At 33.5% G+C, this 22,866-nt stretch overlaps 1 protein-coding gene across 11 annotated transcripts in view; it reads right to left on the reverse strand.

Moving 5' to 3' along the window:
* The window catches only part of Rhogef3 (Rho guanine nucleotide exchange factor 3), a 132,152-nt gene that overhangs the window by 10,999 nt on the left and 98,287 nt on the right, over positions 1–22,866 (reverse strand). For 10 of the 11 annotated variants that reach the window (XR_012046352.1, XM_072888486.1, XM_072888483.1 and 7 more), the window contains 2 exons: positions 6,591–6,705; positions 3,308–3,435 (listed from right to left, as the gene is read on the reverse strand). Coding sequence is in view for 10 of the 11 variants with exons in the window: in XM_072888486.1 (XP_072744587.1) it covers positions 3,308–3,435; positions 6,591–6,705 (243 nt within the window). In the remaining variant the exon portion in view is untranslated. The remainder of the gene's footprint in view (positions 1–3,307; positions 3,436–6,590; positions 6,706–22,866) is intronic. The other variant, XM_072888488.1, reaches the window with a different exon arrangement.

Here is a 22,866-nt window from a genome sequence, read left to right on the forward strand (position 1 = left end):
TACACGATCCGTGAGCTCTTCTAGGAACAGATTTCGGAGAGTCGATTGTATCGAGTCGCATCAGGTATAAAACGAGGGATGCACGATCTCTTATATTCCGCGCCTCTTCTACCCTCTCGTCCTCCTTCTTTCGGCGCGGCGTTCACAAAAGGCACCATTTATCCGTGTAGTGACAGAGGACCTACCTTACGTTCTTTTCTTAACCAGCTGGACGCCAACTAGCGTCGGAGGACGCAGCGTTTGATGTCTATACAGATATATAGAATGTTCGATTCTGTGGGGCCTCTGAGAAAATTGGGAAAATCGATGCTGTAAATATCCTGACATTTTGACACATAATTCTAATTCTGATATTATCGACGTTGTTGAAAGAAACGGTTTTACAACGGATGACAAAATATATACAGTTGTTCACGAAATTGATTAAATGTCTCAAAAATTCCGTAAAATTTTTGCTACTTGTATAAAGGAGGAAGAGAGAACATATAGGAGGCACATATAAAAACAAATACATAATTTCTATATTTTTAATTAAAAGGATGCAAGTTAAATATATTTTAAAAATAATAATTTATATTACATAATTTCTTAATTCTTCGAAACACTTGATCAAGTCCTCGAGTCTGTAAAATTTACTGTCAAATTGGCTTAGAAATATTTGTTTAATCTTTTACACATCATACCATTTTACTTCTTTCACACGAGAGAGATACATTTAATATTAATATACTGAAATAAACTGGAATAATTGTACATACTCGAGTGGTTCATTACATAGCGTTACAATTTCGAGAGTAACACGAAATTAATCAATTTCTGTACGATGAAGATTACGAAACGCGAGAAAGTATCTCTCTATATTCCTTATCAAAGTGGACGAGCTCTTCTTAGCGGCAAAATAAAAGAGATGGTTCTTTACCGAAAGAAGTAGCTAGATAAAGAGCTAAGAAAGGACGTTTTCTACACAGCTTCATAATTAAAGTGTTCAATGGTCACGCGTACGTGTGGGCCCGCATACAAATGTCAATATATCGCAGGTAGGTCATCCGAAGTAACGTGCACCCTTCCTCGGTAAACATCTCTCTTTCTGCGACACACACACATACACACATACACACACACATACGATGAGAAGATCGGTAGATTGCGGTAAAAAAAAAACGCGAAAAGCGCGGCACTCTCTTTGGATCATGGACAACCTTTGACGCGGTCTATCTTTGTCCCGTATCAGCAGGACATTTTTTGATCATTCTCGTTCTGGGGAGGTCTTCTTCTGACAGTCTCTTCTGGGAGGTCCGGTTTCTTCCTTTAAGGAAATATACCTTTGCGGCGGTAAGGAGAGAAATATAATCGCGCAAACAATCAGCGCGAGGAAATAATTGTAAAACGTGTTTTCAACTTAAGAAACAACACTTTCAATGTGCATCTTATAATTGTCTCGCTGCGACCTCGTTTTAGTTTTTAGACCTTGCCACGCGCAACGTTTTTAATATTTTGATACGTTTCTGGACTTTATCGTGGTTTTTTTTTTCAATTTGCAGTTTCTGTTTGTTATTGCAATTTCGACATTTTCGTCGTGGACGAGACTGACGTCCAATAAACGATTTCGGAGCGTGCCTTTTATCGACAAGCGAATAAAATAGTGTCATCGATTTTTCTGCTGCATGCACAATTTTTAATAGACTTTCGCTACTTCTTTTCCTCAAATATTTGGCAAGGTGTTTTTGAAGATAGACTTCAAGTTTACTCGCCTGACATTTTTTACGAAAATCAACACATAAATCAGGATCGCAAGGATCAGCTAGAGTTATTTAAATCTCGTGTGATATTGTATAAATATTTGCATGAAATATAAATTATATTTGCATTGTTATTAAAATTTTGATATATAAGTAAAATTAATATTGAATAAAATACCCATTTTTACATACACTTAATATCAAATCATTTAGTTGATTATTAATTTTAATCTATTATGTTTAACGCAACTTATTGTAGATAATATTAAAAAATGCTAATATTATTAACAACAAATTAGTTTGTTTTTTTTGTATGTACTATATAATAATACTTAAACAAAAAAAAAATAAAGAAATTATTACTGTACTGAATTCGCAAAAAAAATGTATTTCATTAGATAATATAATATAATATAAGTACTTGATTTCCAGATATATATATTTAATATGCGTTCAAACTCTCTAACTCGATCCCTCTTTCTCTCTCTCTCTCTCTCTCTCTCTCTCTCTCTCTCTCTCTATATATATATATATATATATATATAGAGAGAGAGAGAGAGCGAGTTAGAGAGTTTGAACGCATATTAAATTCTTAATGAGTACGCAGATCGCTACTTTGACAACTTTGAAGGACTTTTCAATGTGTTTCAAGTATGCTCTCTCTAAGTTATTTCATTCCTTTTACCAACTTTTTAAACTTCTTATATATGATTCCACTCGCCTATTTCTATACGCAAAAGAAATTTTCAGGAAAATAAATTCACGACTTTGACAAGAATATCATTATCGTTATCATCACATATCCGAAATATCGATTCACGCGATATAATCAACAAGCCGCGTTCGATGCAGGGACTATTTATAATGTTACTTTCAAGATCAATATCAGCGGAATCGTACAATGTGTTAAGCGCGAACAAAGTATAACATATTTCATAATAGCTACGAATTTTATGAGCAGCAATATTTATGATCCGCAAGAGCGGAGCATATATCGATAGAATAGCTGCAACGCATCGTGTCGAGGGAGATCGGAATGAAAATTCTCACCTTTGTTGTGACCACCCTTCGTGTCGTCTTTTTGAGAAAATATTCGGTTTTCCGAGAAGACGCAAGATGGGAGGTTACCACCCACGTAACATGTTTACGCGCATATTTTTACGTTTTCGTGTCAGGAAGGATTCTATGTATGTATAATATAAACTGAAATGATATTTCTTTATGTCGGTGCAATTTTTGTGATGAAATGTTTATATTCATAATCAGAGAATTATATTAATAATAAAAGAAATTAAGAGAATTGAATTATATTGAATTGAAATAATAAATACAGTAAAGATCTAATATGCAAACTGACATATTTTTCATAATGATTTAAACATTGGATTAATGTGTGAATTTATTGTGTAATATAATTCTATATTTCGAAGAAATTGAAGATTTATTCTATTCTTGAATTCGCAAAAAAAATGCATTTGCGAATTGCAGGATTTTATAGAATAATATCGCGATAATTAATTCATTACAAATCAAACATTAATGCTAAATCAGTTTAATGACACACTTACCTATCATGATTTCTATCTAGAAGCGCCGGGGTGCTGGACGCTTTAATCCGTCGTTGGGCTTTGCTAAGACCGGGAATTCGCCTCCTCTCTCTTCCGGCATGGCCACTCGTTCTGTAGTCGTGCAAAGGCTGCAACAAGATATTAACAAATCGAATAGCAAATTGACGAAGTATTAGATGACTATTCAGATAATTTCAGAACAATATATATTCATTTATCGATAAGATATTTGCCCGCTCCACCTTCCCCTTGTATATACTGAATAGACTGACAAGGGGGTCATATTTATTTTCAGATGCAAGATGAGGTGAGCGCAGGAGGCATGCTTAGGAGCATACTAGTGATGATAATTGATAACCCGAGAAAGCTGCGTATACATCTTTCCCACGATTCGACTAGACACGCACTAGAATGTGCTTGCTCATTCGTACCTTTATATTAATATCGATATCGAGGGTGCTTTGACCGGGTTACTCAATATTCAATATTGCTAAGCTTTATGTGGGTTACCAGGCAACTGGTTTTATTTAAGATTCGTCGTATCATTGATTTTCTCAACGTTGAATTTCATGTTTAATCCAGTGTATGTATATATATATATATATATATATATATATATATATAAATAACAGAATTTTAATTTATTTATTTTTCGAGGAAATGAAGAATGATTATTTACAAAAATGCAAGCGATAACAAAGTACGAAGTATATGAAATGTTTGAAAATAAATTTATTTGGTAAATTGAATGATATTTTGTTCAAAAATTCTGAAATAATTTATTCTTTATTTATATATTAAATGCGCAAGTGCGTGCAAATGAGATAATTAATGACAGTTATAATAATTTTAAATTGTTTTAATAGTTCTTTTCAGCTGTAATTTGTTAATCTATTCGCATTATCAACTGTCAATGCGCGCAACGCTACAAACTATACTTTATTCGCGCGATAATCAACGAAAGCATTGATTTCGCGTTGGTTTCTGTCCATCTTTTTATGTGTATTCGCGCGTTAGATGGAAAATGAAAGGGGTGCAAACGTTATAGTGCCACCAAGCTTGATTATATCTCTGCGGCTGTCTCGCCACTGTGCGCGACGTTTTATTAATTAAGATTCCCACGTGGCGGGAAAGTGATGCATAATAATATATAAGATGTATATATGTATATATATATATATATATATATATATATATATATATATATATCCGAATAAATTTACACTCTGGTGGATTGCAATCGTTGACATGCATTCTTGAAATATCTCGCTATAATTACAGTTTAATTTAAACGGGATTATGGAAATTTGAATCGAGCTTTGTTAAACGTTTTTTATTTCAATGGAAATTTTGTTTAACATTTACGTGCATTTATTTTACTTGCCAAAAACCTGTGCTCGAAAACCTGTCATCAATTATTATCTCGGTCTGTTTCTCTCGCTGTGTGAAAGTCTACGTTAATTTTATTTTATCAAGAAAGCTGTTCATAAGAGAGAATATTTTCCAAGCTTTCCCGTGAATTATCCTATATAAATGTCTAAATGCGTTCAACCTACAATAATTATGACTCGTGATCGCTTTTGTTCGCACGAATATTTCGTGCATTATTACTGCTAAAAGTGTGTAAAACGCATGTGAGATTTCTCGCTTTGAAACGTCCGTTCCCGTTTGGTTACGCTAACGCACACCGTAAACGCGCGGCGGATAGCGTCAGTACGACAGGACACATCGCGATGGACGTTAACGAATTGACGTACACTGTCGTCACTGCGGATGATACATGTGGGTCGTTGGCAGCCAGCCGCGGTACACCACAGTCGCGTGCAACGCAGAGGATGCATCTCTACGCATGCATCCACAGCCGAGACGTCATCCGCAACGCGGAGCCATTATTCATCATGTCGCCGATCGATGGTGGCTTCCGCATAATTATCGATTTCGGGAATTCGTCACAAGCTCGGACATTTGTCACATATTTAGATGACAACTTCGTTGGAGAATATCATAAAATATAATCATAGCTTCCTAACGCGACATCGGAATTTCGTACCGGATTTTCAGAAGAGCTAGCCAGCGAAGCGCATGACGAATGAATCGCATTAGCGCAATATATATCAACCCTTAATTCCGAGCGAACAGGTTGAAGCGGTTCTTATATAATCCCGTAATCGAGTATCAAGTGCACCAAGCTGTTACCGTCAAGAACAGTCGCTTTCAGTACATGTTACGAGAAGAAAAAAAATTACAAATCCAGACGATGAAAAACAGGTAGGTGGGTTCTTACATAATTCCGCAATCGGGTATATCCAATGTACCATACTGTTACCGTCAAGAACTCTTTTCAAAAAATATATGTTATGAAAAGAAAAAAAATTACAAATCCAGCTGGTGAAAAATGGAAATACACGTCAAGTTGAGAATTAATGGATTCTTAACGTACTACTATTGACAGAATTGAATTTTTCTATATCGATTTACGAAAATCTTTTTCTCGTCATTTGTTGAACACATGTAAGAAAATACAAATTAAGACGTTAGATATATGAAATTAGACATAATACATCACTTTGCACTTCGGCTTACACGTGTATCGCGGATGTCACCGAACCCCGGAAGATTAACGGTGCCGCTTGTGGTCGGCTTAATTAAGCCCGGGAATGTGTGTCTCATGCGTGTCACTAACTTAAGTGTCGTATGGCAGTGAATTTACGTAGGTTTACTAGGATGCGCTAGAAATAATTATTCGTATCGTTGTAATCTGTAACCTTACAGTATTTCGTTCGATACAAAATATATGTATCAATTTCATTCTATGAATCAATCGCACTAATCTTCTCGAAGAAGATAAAACATGAAAATTTGTTTTATTACTAGTTGCTGAATTACTTTTCAGGAATTTTCAAACAAAAAAATATATAATTTTAAAGTTTTTTAAATTAAAAGAAAGAGAGAGAGAGAGAGAGAGAGAGAGAATCTTCTCAAGTTCTTAAAAAAATAGATTAAATTATTATTATTTTAATGTACGTTTAATAATATTTGAGTACTGAAACTTTTATCGATATCTCTGAAAGATAAATAAAAAAAGAAAATAACTCTCTTATTAAATGTACATGAATAATTTATCAAATAATATTCATTTATTGGCACAACCAATAATAATATATTATCATATTGATTTAACTGATCTCTCTTTGGCATAGATAGTGTGTAAAGTTATTATTATTAGACGCGGAAAAAAAATTTCCCTTTCGAGAGAGTGGATTAAAGTACTTAAGGTACTTACAGAAACTGGAGCTGTGTGAGATGTGGCCGCTTCCTGCATATGATGGAGTCTACTGGGGCTAGGGCTGGATCGCTGGGAATCCTGCCCGCGATGCCAAGATCCTGACTTATTGCTGCTGCAACATTTGAACAAAGAAATTCATATTTCCCTTACTGCAATTACGATTTATTAAAAATTAGTAGTAACAATGTGTAAATATAATCGAGATTATTATATATGTTTGTGCGAGTGAGATTTGAAAAATTCTGATTTTTTTGCGATTATTATCATCAGATTTATGGCACAGCAAGAATTGACGATTAAAATATCGTGAGTCTTCATCTCTGCGCTGCTAACGTAATTAACGTTATTTGATATATCCAGAACTGATAGTGAGTAAGAGAGATTCAAAGACTTATTCATCAGTACGCGAACTGCTTACGTTTGCAGTAAGATTGTATATATGAGTATCGTTATCAATTAATTCACACACATACATAAAATTATCATGTATTATCGAATTGCAGTACGTCTAATAGGACGATGCACTATACGAGTGATTAATCAATAATCACGACGCGATACGTCATTTGAATCTTAATTAATGGAGCCGGAGAAGCAAGGTAGAACTGGGTAGATGTAACATACGTCTCCGAGTTACATATCGTTATCTTAGTAGGTCACATTCGTGAGTGCGGTAAGACCTGAGGGACAGGTTTCACGTAATAAAATTGCGTTAACTTAATTCGCCTACTTATTTTAATTATACGAAAAAATGATTCTTCGCTTTGCAACTATAGGATGCATACGCATGTTGGAAATTTATTTTTGTAACTTGACATTTTACAATATTGTAATGTACGTCGCTGTGAAAGTTTCAATGTTATCGACCAAAACGTGATCATTATTTATATAATGGGTTTCCAAATCGAACGAAAGTGAGTATGCGCGTGCTCTTTTAATTACGCGAAAATTATAATTAACATATGACATTTTCTTGTTAAAAAAAAAGATGTTTTAAAATTATATTGAAATAATGGAAATAATATCCGATATATTTGATACATTTTTAAAAAATCCATATAGGGTACTCGAATATTTATACATTAAAAAGAAATGATTATTATTATTATATAATAAATTTATTTTATAATACATTTCGTTCTTTTTATTATGTCATTAATTGAGAAAAATAAAATTTTAATATGAACATTGTTTCTTTTATTAAATTGTGAATTTTAATCATTTATTTTCTACTGCATGCGTGTGTATGTATACGCATTTGAAATATATTACATGAAATCATGTCACAACTCATTGATAAATAAATGCACGGGATTAAAACGAAAGTATTATATAATTAATAAATGCGTTTTCCATTTGTCGATGAGGATTGGGTAGCCATTGATTGCGGCTTTCACGACTAAAGAGAAAAACATTTTCGTAATAAATTACGGTAGAGCATCTAGGCTTATCGTTCTGACGCGATAATAGGTGCGATGTTGTAAGTTATGGGGTCAGGGGTCGTCAGATACGATTTGTACCAACGTTCGTTTCGTCGATAACCCCTTTTACAAAGACGATTAATCGTCCCGATTGTCGAGCCGCGAGACAATAATCTAAGGTTACGTATAACACGTGATATACAACGACATGGATTTGGCTTTCTATTCGAATCTGGCAATGCGTACGCATACGCAAAGTGCGTACGCATTGGTGAATGCAATTTCTCTAATATTTTCTCCTATGATATTTATTCTCATTTTACGCACATACATATATACAACTCATTGCTTTCTCCTAAAGTTCTAAACGAATTATGAACTTTTGTGATCGTTTTCATAAAGAACGAAGCCATTTTTACTTGAGTTTCCTTCAAATCCAATTGTCTATGTCAAAAAAATCAATCCATAAGAGAATCCGTAAGATCAGATTGAAAAAGGGAAGCGCGTGAGAAGTGGAACTTGAAATCATTCGGTCTCGCATTCTCACGCAATGACATTTCGTTATTCGCGCATAAATATACCTCGTAAGTCGTATTAGAAGATCTACGACGACAGATATGACATACCGCGATCGTCAAAGTCTCGGTGAAAGGCGATAATAAACGCACAATTCGAACGAACGAGTACACTCGAACCGTTCGCGTTGTCGAGGAGAGAAGAAAAGACGAAAAGCCTTCCCGATAAAAAGAAAGTCCCCGAGATATGACGATGGGCGAGTAGCGACCGCAAAAGCCGACTGTGTTGGCAGGTCACGATGTGCTTAGACACCTGAGAGTTTATCGATTTATTCTACTTTCTATATGTCGACCAAACGCGCGAAATTGTCTTTCCTCGCGCGCGATAAGAGCGGTCGGCTATCGCCTAAAGAACGGATGAGACTTTAACCCCTTCGTAGATGAGCGACATGTAGCTCTCGTCCTTTTAGGGGAGATCAATTTTTGATGTTGACTCTGTTCGCTGTCATGTTAACCTTCTCTATTCTTGGCTGCTGGCAGAAAGGCGATATACGAGATTCGCTAAATCTTTAACGTTTATTTATAATTAGTCGTACAATTATAAGATTACATTAAATCAGTCACAAAGATCAAATATAATCAGTAGTATTATTAGAAGCAAATAATTTTTAATTTGCTATTATTTACAAATATTAATAGATTTATTTTTGAATGTAGTATTCAAAATTAAAAGAAATTGAATATTTATCATGATTTTTTTTACAGATAAATATTAATTAATTAGTGCTGTGTATGCTTTATCTTGAAATTTCACAAAGGTATATATATATATAAAGATCGATGCACTTTGTACAGGATATCTATATTTGTATCTAGAAAAGCCTTTTGACGTAGGTAGTTATTAGATGAGTGCAAGACTATTATGAAATATGGTACATTAAAGTTTGATGGATGATTACAAAAACTGTCTCGTGGGATCTAATATTTACTCTCTGTTCCATGGAACTACGTCACCTACTACATGACACGGTCGAAGGATATTGGCACATCGTGCCTAGTATACATAAGCGAATACCTGTCTCATGCGATACATACTCGTGACCAGGTGCACCGGATCCTTTCCGATCGCAAATGCGTCACTTTCATGTGGAAAACACAAACATTGCTAGCAATATCTGCAAGGCTAATTGTAAGGTTTACGTCTAGTAAGTTATGTATTACTCCGTAGACATTACAAAGATTGCATCTTTGAAAAATTGAGAAACAAATATATACAATATGTATTTCATGAAAAAAACTTTGACTTATTTTTCGTTACATTTTCTTCAAACACATTTAGTTATAAATTAATTTGTTTAATTATATCTAGAATTATGTTATATTATATCTCTTTCCTTCTTTTTATCTTAAGTTTAATTTTTTAATTTTAATATTTTCTAAATGTTTTATTATCTCATGATTATACTTATGATATGTATAGTGTATATGATTTGATAGTTCTTGAAGATATTGACTGAATGAATTTATCTCTTTACTTTCTTTTATTGTAATAAAGATAAAATCCTACAGATCCAAAGTGTCAGATAATTGTTTTATTAATCAGCCTTTTTGCATCAATTTCTCCTGAATGAAAATAACAATAAATAATATTTTGTAAAATACGGTGATTGATTATTTTTTTACAAGTTTTCTGATATATATATATATATTTTTTTAATTATTTTCCATATATTATATATATATATATATATATATATATATATATATTAATTTATATTTTTTTCGTATACATTAATCTATACTCCATATTATAAAGTATATTTATTGAAAAAAAATAATTTATATAATTGTATATAATTAATTTTTTATAATCAAGTTTTTTGTTTCTTTAAATGCATATCTACAATAATTAAGAATGTTGATAAAGTTGGAAAATTTGGTCAATTGTAAAAATGATTTTCAAAGTGATTGCTTTTTTTTCTTGAAATACGATCAAAATTATATAATTTACTAATGAAACAAGAAATGTACGGTTAGTAAATATACATAATCAATTTTAAATCAAAATGAACGCACATAAATTTTATTAGTAAAATTATTGGTAAAGCCAAGACTTTCAAATTCAGTTTTTGAAGTGTTTAATTCGTTGTTTGAAGTACAATATGAATTATGTTTCTTAATTTTCAGACGCGATGCTTACAAATACTGTTCACAAAATCTATTAATATCCGTATTATATAATACGGACATTTTGACATTATAATACTGAATTATATTTCACGGAGAAAGAGGTAGATTTAATTTTCTAAGCCTGCGTTTCTCTTTATCTACGCTTAAATATGGAGGCGTAGACTCGCCGGTTTGCCCGAGGCGGCCAAAATACCTGTATCGGCCCTTGTGCGCGTGGGTGTGTTCGCTGGTGGGCAATAACCGGTCGTAAAATCTTATTGCGGTTTCACGGCGCAGCTTCCCTCAGCTCCAGCTGCGTCTTACGAATGTACCTGTGTAACTTTTTTTACCTCTCGCTCGACACGCACACTTAAAAGGTGCGTACGATGCGCGCTGCTGTTATTCCGCGCTCTGTAACGCGCAGATTCACGGATGGACGCACGATTTTTTTCCCTTTCAGCAGGCATAACCGCGTATGCATTAAATTGATAATAGATCCGCGTGCGTCCTCCGAATGATCATTTTATCGCGCAACGATCGATAACGATCGTAACGCCCATCGCGCGTCCATAATAATTCGCGTGACATATTGCTTCGTTTCATGCAACATGTTTCCGCAGGGCTATACCGTTGCATATCCATACATAATGCCATTATATACTTTAATAAAATAAAACTTAATAATGCGTAATCACGTAATCAATTTAATAACTTAATAGTCCTAGATGTTTAACATTTTTTTTATTTCTTTCTGAGGTGATTTATCTGGAGTGAATTATTCATAAAGCAAATAATGAGATTAATATATCATTATAATTATAGGAAAAAAATGTAAATACCTTATAATTAGAATTGTAAATCATAGAATAAAAGAATTTGGTCCAAAAACTGGAAAGTTTGAAAATTTAAGGACTTACAATTATATTAGTATTATTATAAAAAAGTAAGATATGTATATATGTATTTTTTTTTAATTTTAAGAATTACTTAATTAATCATACTGGATATATGTATGTATATGTGTGTGTTATTTATCGTCATGAATAAGCAGTCATTGCGCACATGCGCGATAAAAAACTAGTTGCATTACAAGGTAGATTACCGAATCGCTAAGAGCCATTCAGAACGTCGGTTTCTCTTTTTCTCGATTTTCAAGGATTAAGGACTTTCGTAACTCACGTGAACGTTAAAACGGGATTGCAGCATTTATCGATTCGTTGTTAATAGCACACGTGCCCATACGTTACCGCGGCCGTTTGCTAACGCTCGCTAGATCTCTTTCAGAGGCTATTACGATTTATGTGTTAATGGCAACCCCGATACTGGCGGCTTCTTTTTTCATCCATTGTGAGTTTTACATTCGCATATCGCGCCATTAGCGATTAAGTCTGCATAATCAGCAAAATTGCACAGAACTTGCAATTTCTAGAGAATTCTATATGTAATCTCTCGACGAGCGTTATACGCGCTTATTATTAAATTTAGAATATATGTAACATCATAAAGTTTATACATACACATAGAATTACTATGTTTTATGCGTATAATGAGACCAAAAATTAAACAGCATAAAATTACATTTATTTCTGTATATACATACATAGTTCAAAAAATTAATAGAATGTTTTATACAGAGAACAAATGTATTTTTTTAAGTTTAAATGTTCAAATTTTAAAATTTATTATTCAAATAGTGGCATTTATTATTTTAGCTAGCCATAAGATATAAAGTTAATTGAACGTTACGATAACGTTAGATAAAAATAATAGTCTGATAAGAAACTGTTATGTAGTTGGTTATTATGTAGATATATATATATATATATATATATATATATATATATATACATATATACACAACCAAAAGATCTTACATGGTATGTATGTATGTATATACATATCAGACATGCATTTTCCATATACCATAATATGCATTTAAATTCATGTGTTAAAACATTCCTATTCCTGTATATACGAAATATTCATTTATAATGTTATATTATTTATACTGTTGCACTCTGAATGTATTGGGAGCAGTGCAAATAAATAGTAAATATATTTATAATACTATTCACATGCAAAAATAAGAGATAGCAATAAGTATATAAAATATATAATAAGTATATAAAATATCGTAATATAGTATCGTCTATAAAGTATTTATATCTATTCAAATGATCTTTTTTATTTACACCATAAATTCACGGCACAGATCGCGACGCTCATAAATCGAACGTTGTTTCCTCGATTTATCCTGACAAGCGCCCAACAATAAAGGGAGATTTTGTAGACTATAAAAAATCGATTGTGAAGTCCGCGCTTCGTTAAATGCTATATGCGTTCATCGTGGATTCGCGTGTTCCGCTGCGCGAAGAGATTTTCAGTTTTCATTTTCGTGTTCACTAGATTTATATAAAAATGAGTTAATATTGTTACGTGAATTTAATTGAATATAAATACTAGAACTAAAATCATAAATTATAGCAAATTTTTACTGTAGCTACTGATGATTTTAATATTATATTATAGTATTGTTATATTATATTTTAATATTGTATTATTTTCAGCAAGTTTAACACAAAAATTATTAATTTTAATAATTTTAGAGTGCATTTTTCACATAAATTCAACAGCGTTTTAGAAACTGAAATTTTAATTGACAGTTTATGTGAAATATGATAAAAAAAAATATTTCTATTTAACAAAAAAAACTTAATTATCTAATAATAAAACAATTCTGTTGTCCAACATAGTTAAATAATTTACGATTATAGTTTTATATATGTATATAAATGCATCTTCTCAATACTTCCGCAACCTTTAAATTTTTCTGAAAGTTTCTAATGTATATGTGAAGCTATAGTCGAGATGTGACTTCATCGTAAAACATCTCGTCTCGAGAATCACCTGCAAGACGGGAAGATCGCCCGAAGGGACAAAACGACGCCGATGGTGGTCGGCAGAATATAAAGCCCGCTTTGCATTCGCAGTACATTCGCGACGACTTTATATATAGATATATCTATTGATATATGATTCTGCCTTTTGTCGACGGGCTCTCTTTTATCTATATCTCGTTTTATTTTCTTTATCTACAGTCTCCCGCTTTCTCAGTATTGCCGCTGAAATAAATCACCTTTAAAGTGATGCATCGAGATTGCACATCATGGGAATGCACAGTAACTTAGTTGTGTGCACGACAAAAGACATTTGTAATACTGTTGTGATACTAATAGTTCCTGAAAATTTGTACATACAAAACAAATTGGTACAAAAAAACTCATTTAAAATTAAACTTCATATTACAAGTAACTAAAATTTATCTCTATTTCTCTCGAGTAAATTAATATAATCAGATATTAATTCGCAATTTAACTGCAATTAATCCTGGAGTCTTTATTAATAAATTCTAAAAAAATGAAGCTTTTGTCGGTAAAAATGTATCAAAAAGAAATATCATTGCGCCATTTGTACAGATAAGACGTCTCTATATTACATACTCTATCTACGATATGAATGTATAATTCAATTCTCGCTTAGATGAATTTATATTCTGATTTACGTCAGAGAGAAAGTATCGACCACGTAAATCGAGAATTAAGCGGATGCAGAATCCTCGTCGACGGTGAGTTTTCAACGTTTCCTCGTTCATATGGCGGATACCGTATTCCGGCCGTATAGATAGGATGCGTGTCCCGTGAATGTGCGTCTCGTGTGAAAGCCGATACGGCCCCACGCGATGCGTGTGACCCTACTACACGGCTATTGAATTTCAATTTGCGATACCGCTGTCTAATTAATATGATCCTCTCTTATATATACATATTTACGTTCTCTCGTGTCTATCTCTCGGTTCTCGCCTTATCGAGCCAGCTGTGGCAAATCTATTAATTTGTTCCCACGGAACTGGCACATCGTCGTTTGATACGTTCCGCCTGCGTACGATGCGCATTTACGCTGCGACCTAGATCCTTCGGTGTGTCCAATACGATAAAGTATGAATATTTAAATATCGGATTAATTCATAAGTGTATATTTTTGACGAATTTTATAATAAAGTAGATAAAAGCATATAATTTATTACTTTAATGGATTATATTTATTCTCGATAATTTTCTCTGTCATTCTATTTGTGGCAATTTTTCTATTTCATCTGTATCAACATGAGATTCTGGATTCTTTTATAGGCAAAAAAACGATAAAAAAAAAATACGATGGTATGAATATTTAAATATCGGATTAATTCATAAGTATATATTTTTGACGAATTTTATAAGGTAGCATATAATTTATTACTTTAATTGATTATGTCAATTGATTATATTTATTCTCGATAATTTTCTCTGTCATCTTATCTATGACAATTTTTCTATTTCATCTGTATCAACATGAGATTCTGGATTCTTTGATAGGCAAAAAAAAAAGAAACTTTAAAATTATAATTTTGCCTGTTCTAATTTTCTTTAGATGAAACTCGATCTTTGAAAGTTGTTAGTTCCAAGTACTCGCGAAAAGATCACTTAGCCAAGTTAATACCTTGTCTTCTCTTTACTATTAAACGCTCCAGTGATTCTCGTTGAACGTTGTCGAATAATTCTCTCGCAAAGTGTCTTACGCATAACAAATCCTAAGATAATTTTTATGTTGGAACAAGACCAGCTTCAGTTAAGCTGGCTTCACTGAAAATTTCAGAGACTTATCGAATTATAGGTATCCATCGAGAGTCTGATGTATCTCATGTAGACACATGTCTAGCTTCCCAGGGACTAACTTTTGCGGTTTCCTCGAACTTTATAATGGTTTTAATGAAATCTCCATGCTAAGCGGATTAATAGTACAGATCCGTGGACCGGATCATGCTTGCCGAAGTTATTCTCTAGTAGAATGAGAATCTAGTAGAATAAAAGTTAGGGAATGTGTGTTCTTCATAAAGTATAAAGGTGTTTTGGAGGCAAACCATATTCCTGAAATAAATAACCTCGGCTGATGTTACGGTAAAACATTATTTCTTAAGATTTTTCGAGAAGCTGAGAGAAGCTAAACCAAATTTTTTCACTTTTATAATTTTTAATATTTAATAAACATATTTTAATATGATTAATATTTCAGAATAATATTTCGAATATAAGACTCTTAATATTCGCCCCGTTATTTTTCTCGCCTACGTCTTAAAAATGAGACTCTATTTCTTGGTAAATACACCAAGTAAAATATGTGCCTTGTGCACTTTTCAATTTTCGCGGAAAAAAAAAATTAATTTCTAAGACGCATTAACATCTGATTCGTCAGATTTCAGAATAATAAATTTTGTTATCTTATATATATTTCTTACAAATTGCAAGTCGAAGAAAGAAATGTATCGAAGATATAAATTTTATATGTAAAAAGAAGGTTTATTTCCGTAAAATGATTTAAGACTTTTTTATTGTTTCATATATTTTTACGAAATCGATAAAAGATTGTATTCATGGAAAACAATCGCAGAGTTATTCGGTTCATGCGCGTTTCGTGAAATATATTGGTTTAAGCATGGCGTAACTGGATCTACATAAAAGTGATATGTTAGTAATACATACTCTGTTTGCGACAGACAGTACACGTATCAGAACGCATACTGAGACACGTGCAGCCGTAATTATGCGAACGCGACACTTTATTGTCGCACAGAAGGTGGAAGCATAAAATTTCAAAGCCTTGCACATAGAGGATTACCTTCTTTTTTAAATTCCCTCTCGGCATTTTATCATCAACTTATTTTTATCTGAATATTCAAAGAGATATTTCTTCATAACCGTGTTCATAAAACCGTGCGTCACACTTTTCAGTTTTTGTGTGTTTTACTTTCTGGATATTTGATATAAAAGAAAATTTTCTTAATTTTATTATGACTTATGATATATTTACAAATATTTTTTTCCGGAAAAATTCATGACAAGCTTTTTGTTCCAGCATGTTATTATATCCAGCAAGCGGTGTCATTATATAAAATAAGAGTGGCTTTTAATTCGAGATTTCAATGTTAGATAAAAAATTTGAATTTCTAAAGAAAAGTTAACGCTTTATGGATGACTGCAGATAGTAACGATGTCATTTCTTAAGCGAGTTCATTGTCATGAAGATAAAGAGCGAGAAGACAAAAAGAAAGAAGAAGTTAAGAAGGAAGGAAGGTGGAAAAGCGAGAGATCGAACGAATAATAATAAGAATGTCGGAAAGGGAAAGAAAAGAAGTGAATGACCGAATGAATGTCATCGCTCGAAATGGCAACGTGCATAAAGCAAGGTGGTTCTTCTAACAACCGCGTTCACACGGAACAAAACTAACGGAGAGTCTTTTTGAAGAGTACAAAGAGAGAATCTTAAGTGTTCTCATGATCTCTCAGTGTTTTCATTTTTTTTTACTTCCGTTGAGAATAATTTACAAATTGGCGAATCAACTAATCAATTTTAGATTGATGAATTCTAAATATTTGAGGAATGTATCAATTAAAAAGATTACGTATTAGAATATTTTTTTATGATTGCTGCATTTTAATTTTTGTCGGATTAACATCGATTACAATTAATATACATTCGCACAAAATTTCTGGTCTAATATAATAAATATCAACTAATTTCTCTCTCTATAAAAACGAAATCCTAGAATTAAAATTTACTATCACGTTACCATCTTTTGAAAAATAATCAGCAATGAAATGGCCCTCATCGAAATTTCAATAAGAAAATAATATAAACGCTATACAATGGCAACTCTCGTGAATGGAATAATGGTGGCGGTTGGATGACAAAGAAATTCTTATTTAAAAGACTCCGTCTTGGAACGGAAGGAAACATGAAACGCCGGTTTAAATACATGAGAGACGTGAGCTCGTCTACAATTTATCAGAACACGGCACTTTTCGCTGAATACAAACGAGTACGTAGCCGATGGCGGCACGCGCCACGCCGCCGGAAACCTGTCGCAACGTCAATGATTTCCGACACGGCTTATCTCTCGCCGATTCAGCGTGTATCCTGCGAGACACGACCCACCGATTAAAATGTTCTCCAGCTGACTCATCAAAAGAAAATTTATTTGTCGTATATAACTGGTTTATCAACTCTCATACAAGTTTTGTTACTTCACAAAATGAAGTCAGTATTTATTATATTAGTAAAAAAGAAAAAAGAAAAAAAATACCAACGATTACAAAATATACTCGTGGAAGATCAATGCAGTTAATCATTAGTAATCTATAGGAATATTTTCATGCATTAAAGAAAAAAGATTGCTAGAATCTTAGAAGATAATATGCTAGAGATTTATATTTCGTGTTACGTATGCATTAACTAATTATGTGTGACAAGATTTATTTTGTTTCAACGTTTTTCTTCTACGTATCGATCGTACGTTGTATCAAGAAGAATCACGCGAAAGCGTGATTTAATTATCTCCAATTTCGGCAATTTTTCTCTCTACCTGCGATTTATCTGGATAATCGCATAATAACAATACTTCAACCGCGACCATCCATTCTCCTCCTCTCGATCGGCTTTACCCACGCCTGAACCGCGAGAATCATCCTCTCCAGGCCCTTTTGTTGCAATTACCTTCATTTTCTGTAACAAGAGTCCGCGCGCCTTTTCGTACGCTAGTTTTACCTTATTATATGAATATATAATTGTATAATTAACGCAACGCGGTTGCTAATAACAAAACCCGCTGTGCTGCTAATAGATGAGGGTGATAATTGCAGCATCGAGCGAAAGTTCTCATGCGTATGCTCTCACAATCAAACGTGGGTGCGGCATGCATATGCACATCTGCATATACCTGGCCGGCAGCTGCCAATCGAATGTGCACGCGCGCACCGCATCTGGACCGGTTCTTGCACCGCGATTGCATCCGGCGAGGATGTCGTGTTCCCCTCGAGAGATACGGAGAGAGGGCTGGCGTTCTCTTTTTATCCGCTGGCACGCAATATGAGTCGCGCGTTCGTAGACCAGTCGTGGGTGGACGCACTATTTCTGTGCATCGGCGAGTTGCGCTTCCGTGATTTTTCAAAGCAAGAGACAAAGATCAGCGAAAAGACGATCAATCTACAAAAGCCACTCTTCACGTTTTCTCTTTCTTTCTTCTTAGAATTTAGACAAAAATGTCGTCTATTTCCCCTCAAATATTTGCCTATTTAAGAAAGAAATATCTAGATTTTTTATTATTTAAAATTGTTACAGTACTTGGTTGTAAAATTTTTACAGATTTTGCTGTAATTTTATTACTTTGGAAAATTAGCGTGAGAAGATACGAGACGTCGGTATGACAAATATTTGAAAAATTCGACAGAAAGCAGATATGATTGACTTCTCTCACGCATGTCGGCATGACATTCTTCCCGCCTGTATGGTAACTGCCTTTTTGCAAAACGACGGCAGCTGGTATGCAACAAAATGCAATCCATCTGAACCGGTTTTGGCAATGTACTTGGGTGAACAGGTCCGCAGAAAGAGGACTTTTACAATTTTTCGAAAGAAGTAAATAGCACCCGTAATTAATTAAGATATGTAGGTAATAATAAAGTAATTTAGTAGTAAGTTATTAATATTTTAATAAAATAATTTCTTCTATATATATATACATTCTTTTTTTTTAATTGCTTGTAATTGTCATTGAAATGCAAAATCTTTGCATTCGTGACAAATTTTAAACCGTCAAGATTTTGCATTTCAATGGCAATTATAAAGCAATTAAAAATTCGAACAAAATTACAGCTTTTAGCAGAAATGTTTCTTCGAAAACTTTTAAAATGCGGTAGATAAAGTCTATCGTATGTGAATGATGGTTACTCATTCTTTCTCTACTTCAGTTTCCTATCCCTTTTCTAGATCCATTCACTAATATATTGAAACGGAAACACCAAACATATCCGGCAGCTGTCGCGTGGCCGCAGCAAAAGCACATCTGCTAGTTGCTGCTTACTCCTGCCAGTTCCTTTCCCTGGGCTGACTTGCCCTTAAGGATCTCCAATCTTTTATCTTTTTTTTTCTGTCGTTATTTCGCAGAGCGCGGCACTCCGATCGATTCTCGTCCTTTAAACTCGTCTGATCTCTCGACCATTTTACAGAGCCGGCGACCATCTGCCGGCTCTGTAAAAGGGTTCCGTTCAATTCTCAGCAAATGAATAAGAACATGTGTGAGTGTCTTTTCAGAGATTTGCCTTTATCAAACTTTACATTTCGAAAAAATTTAAATGTCAGCTTGATATCAATCCTTTTGACCCGACTCGATATTCGTGCATTTATGGATTGACCCAAATTGTAATCTTCAATAGTATCGCGATGGTCGTTCGAAAATGGACAAGAATAGAAGGCTAACCCGTCTATTTTTAGCTGTCCGCTATAGCTTTTATCGCTACTGAAGCATGACCTCTTATTTCTCAATGTTACAATATATATTCACTCAACTATCATATATCAAGAAGTATTACAAACTTCGCTAAGAAATATTGGAAGAAAATTTTTTCAAGATAATAATTTTCGATACACTAAAACGCATAATACATAAATCAAACTCCTTATGCTTATCGTAGAAGTTGTGCTAGTAATCTAAACTTGATTATTGGGAGAAGGGTCATCACGTGAGATACTGTGTTTAATAGAATATTCGATCTATATGGCCTACGACAACTTACATAATTTACGTGGCAAGTGGAGCAGCAACGGAAATCGATACTGAACGGCCGCCATAACGGTCAAGGAGGGTCGGCGACCTTGTCAGGAAACAGCAATCAATATTATTAGTTCGGTATCGATAATAAAGCAAACGAACAATGTAATATAAAATTGTAAAATGTGATATTTCACGGTATCATTCTTTTGAAGGACATTTTCCATTTATAGATTCAAGTTGATATAAACGTATGCTTTTTTATGTTTGTCAATTTTCACATTTTCTATATCCCGGTTTATTGAAATAACAAGATTGTTAAATATTTGATTTAATTTAAATTCGTGATTCACTTCAACCGTCTAAATTTTTCGGTTTCTAAAATGTTGAATGTTTTTGTAGATTAATTTTATACACATTTATTTGAAATTTTTAATCTTTTTCTAGATCTTTGTTTATGCCAAGATCCTCTGAGTATTTTTCAAGTTTCAGTCTTCAGTGGCTTACTCGGCCGCATTAATCTTCACGCATCATACGAAACATCCCACGCATGTTCGCGTGTGTTAGAATAACCACCAATTTTAGTAGCGAGAGTGCGTTGACTGCCATAATACGAATCGCATTTGCATAGTTAATTCGTTGTAAGAGGGAAATGGCACCGTCCTCGTTATCAGAAAGCGCGATGCACGATATGTTACATGTGAATCTTGATTTGAGGCTTACTTTGTTACATCTTACCATATATCCGTAGAAAATCGTTCCTTATCTTCGCTCGCAACACAGATAATTCATCGAACGAGAATTTCGCGCGGATGTGAATAAATTCGCAACGGCGAATTGAATACGCTCGCATTGAATTTCATCGCGTGGTTCTCGTAGTCGGCTGTTTAATATCCGTGGCGGAAACTTTGCGAGTCGTACCAATTAAACTGATAATATTAGCGGCTGCTCTATTATTGTCCGCCCTCTCAAGGAAAATTCGGAGCTCGTAAACTACTTCGCCACCGTTCCAGATGCTTGCTTTCTTTGCGGATTCGAGCCAATTATTTGCGTAATGGCCTTTCGCGGTTTAAGCTTAATTGAGAGCGAAGCTATCGTATAATTCTCGTACAATATCTCACGCTCGTTTCGTCTATTAACATTTAAATCCGAATTTCACAAGACTTATAAGAGAGTTTATTCAACACAAAAGTGGAAATCACTCAAAAAAATATTTTGCTAATATAGATAGATTTCTAGATGTCTCAGTTAAAATTTATCGCGACTTTTTGTATCTGTTAGAATATTGTTTGTCACGTAAAGAATTTATAGTAGCAATATTCTAGCAATACCTCTAGAAAATTTAGATTCCAGTGCCAAATATTAATCACAAATATAATTGTCCTTGACAATAGGCCTTAAAGATAGGCATCGCAGAAAAATTTTCTGTCTAAATTACACTCTTATAGTACAGATATAAATTCTGTCTCTGTCATTTAAATTGATTAAGTGAAAAATATATGCAGTATCACAGTATTTGCTAATAATTTATCTGTTTCAGTTAATTTTTTACACCTAGAAAATTTTTGTTAAAGTTGCAAGATCATTTTTTTTTTTTTTTTTAGTGCATGATATTTTCTTTCATCTTATATGTATAATTTTATATTAATTATTTAGAAAAAATGTTCATTGTATTGTAGCAAAGCATTTATAACAGCATAATACAGAAGATCTGCAAACTGAACAATTTCCTAGATGTATGCGAAAGGTGCAACGTGTGTCTGCCGCGTATTCATTATATGCACTTTCCCGGGCGTGCGCGCGAAATTATAGGTCGTCATAATCTCGTAGATACGATGTTGTGTTGCCGCGGGTGATGCGATTATCCTGTCGATACAGCTGCAGCTGAAGTTCATAGAATTATACGCTTGTTTTTGCGCGATTACCTCCTGATGCATTAATTACGCGACGTTTCCACGTCCGCCTTGGTATTCGGATATATCGTATGTAAATGCTCGCAAGCTCCTTTATGTTACCTCTAGTATTACTAGTAAGACGATGAAAGACATCTTGCACTTATTGCACTTTTTAGGTAAAAAATATGTCGTTTTATTATGAAACCAATTACGCTCTAAATGAAATCGCGAAATTCCCATTCTTCGATAAATAATACTTGGTTTGCAATTTGCGCACAAGCGTTTCCCGAAACGATTAAATGACGAAAAATCTAGATTTATAATTTAATTATTACTAAATAAAAATATTATAAATTTAAATTATATATAGAAAATGGAGGTAATAAATAATGTTAAAGTAAATTTAAAACAAATGGCACAAAAAATTTTGTACCTATGTATTGATAAAGTAGCATTGATATAGAGTCGAATAAATACGTCACGAGCTAGCACGAAATTTCGCGAGATGAAAGGACGATTTGGCACAGCGATTTCAGAATAGGACAATTTGAATCAAAATTGATCCATAATTGCGGTTGAATTGTTCGCTACTTCACTATTGACGTTCTATTTGAGTAAGAATTCTAACGATTA

Source organism: Anoplolepis gracilipes, chromosome 3, assembly GCF_047496725.1.
Source record: "Anoplolepis gracilipes chromosome 3, ASM4749672v1, whole genome shotgun sequence".
NCBI lineage: Eukaryota > Metazoa > Arthropoda > Insecta > Hymenoptera > Formicidae > Anoplolepis > Anoplolepis gracilipes.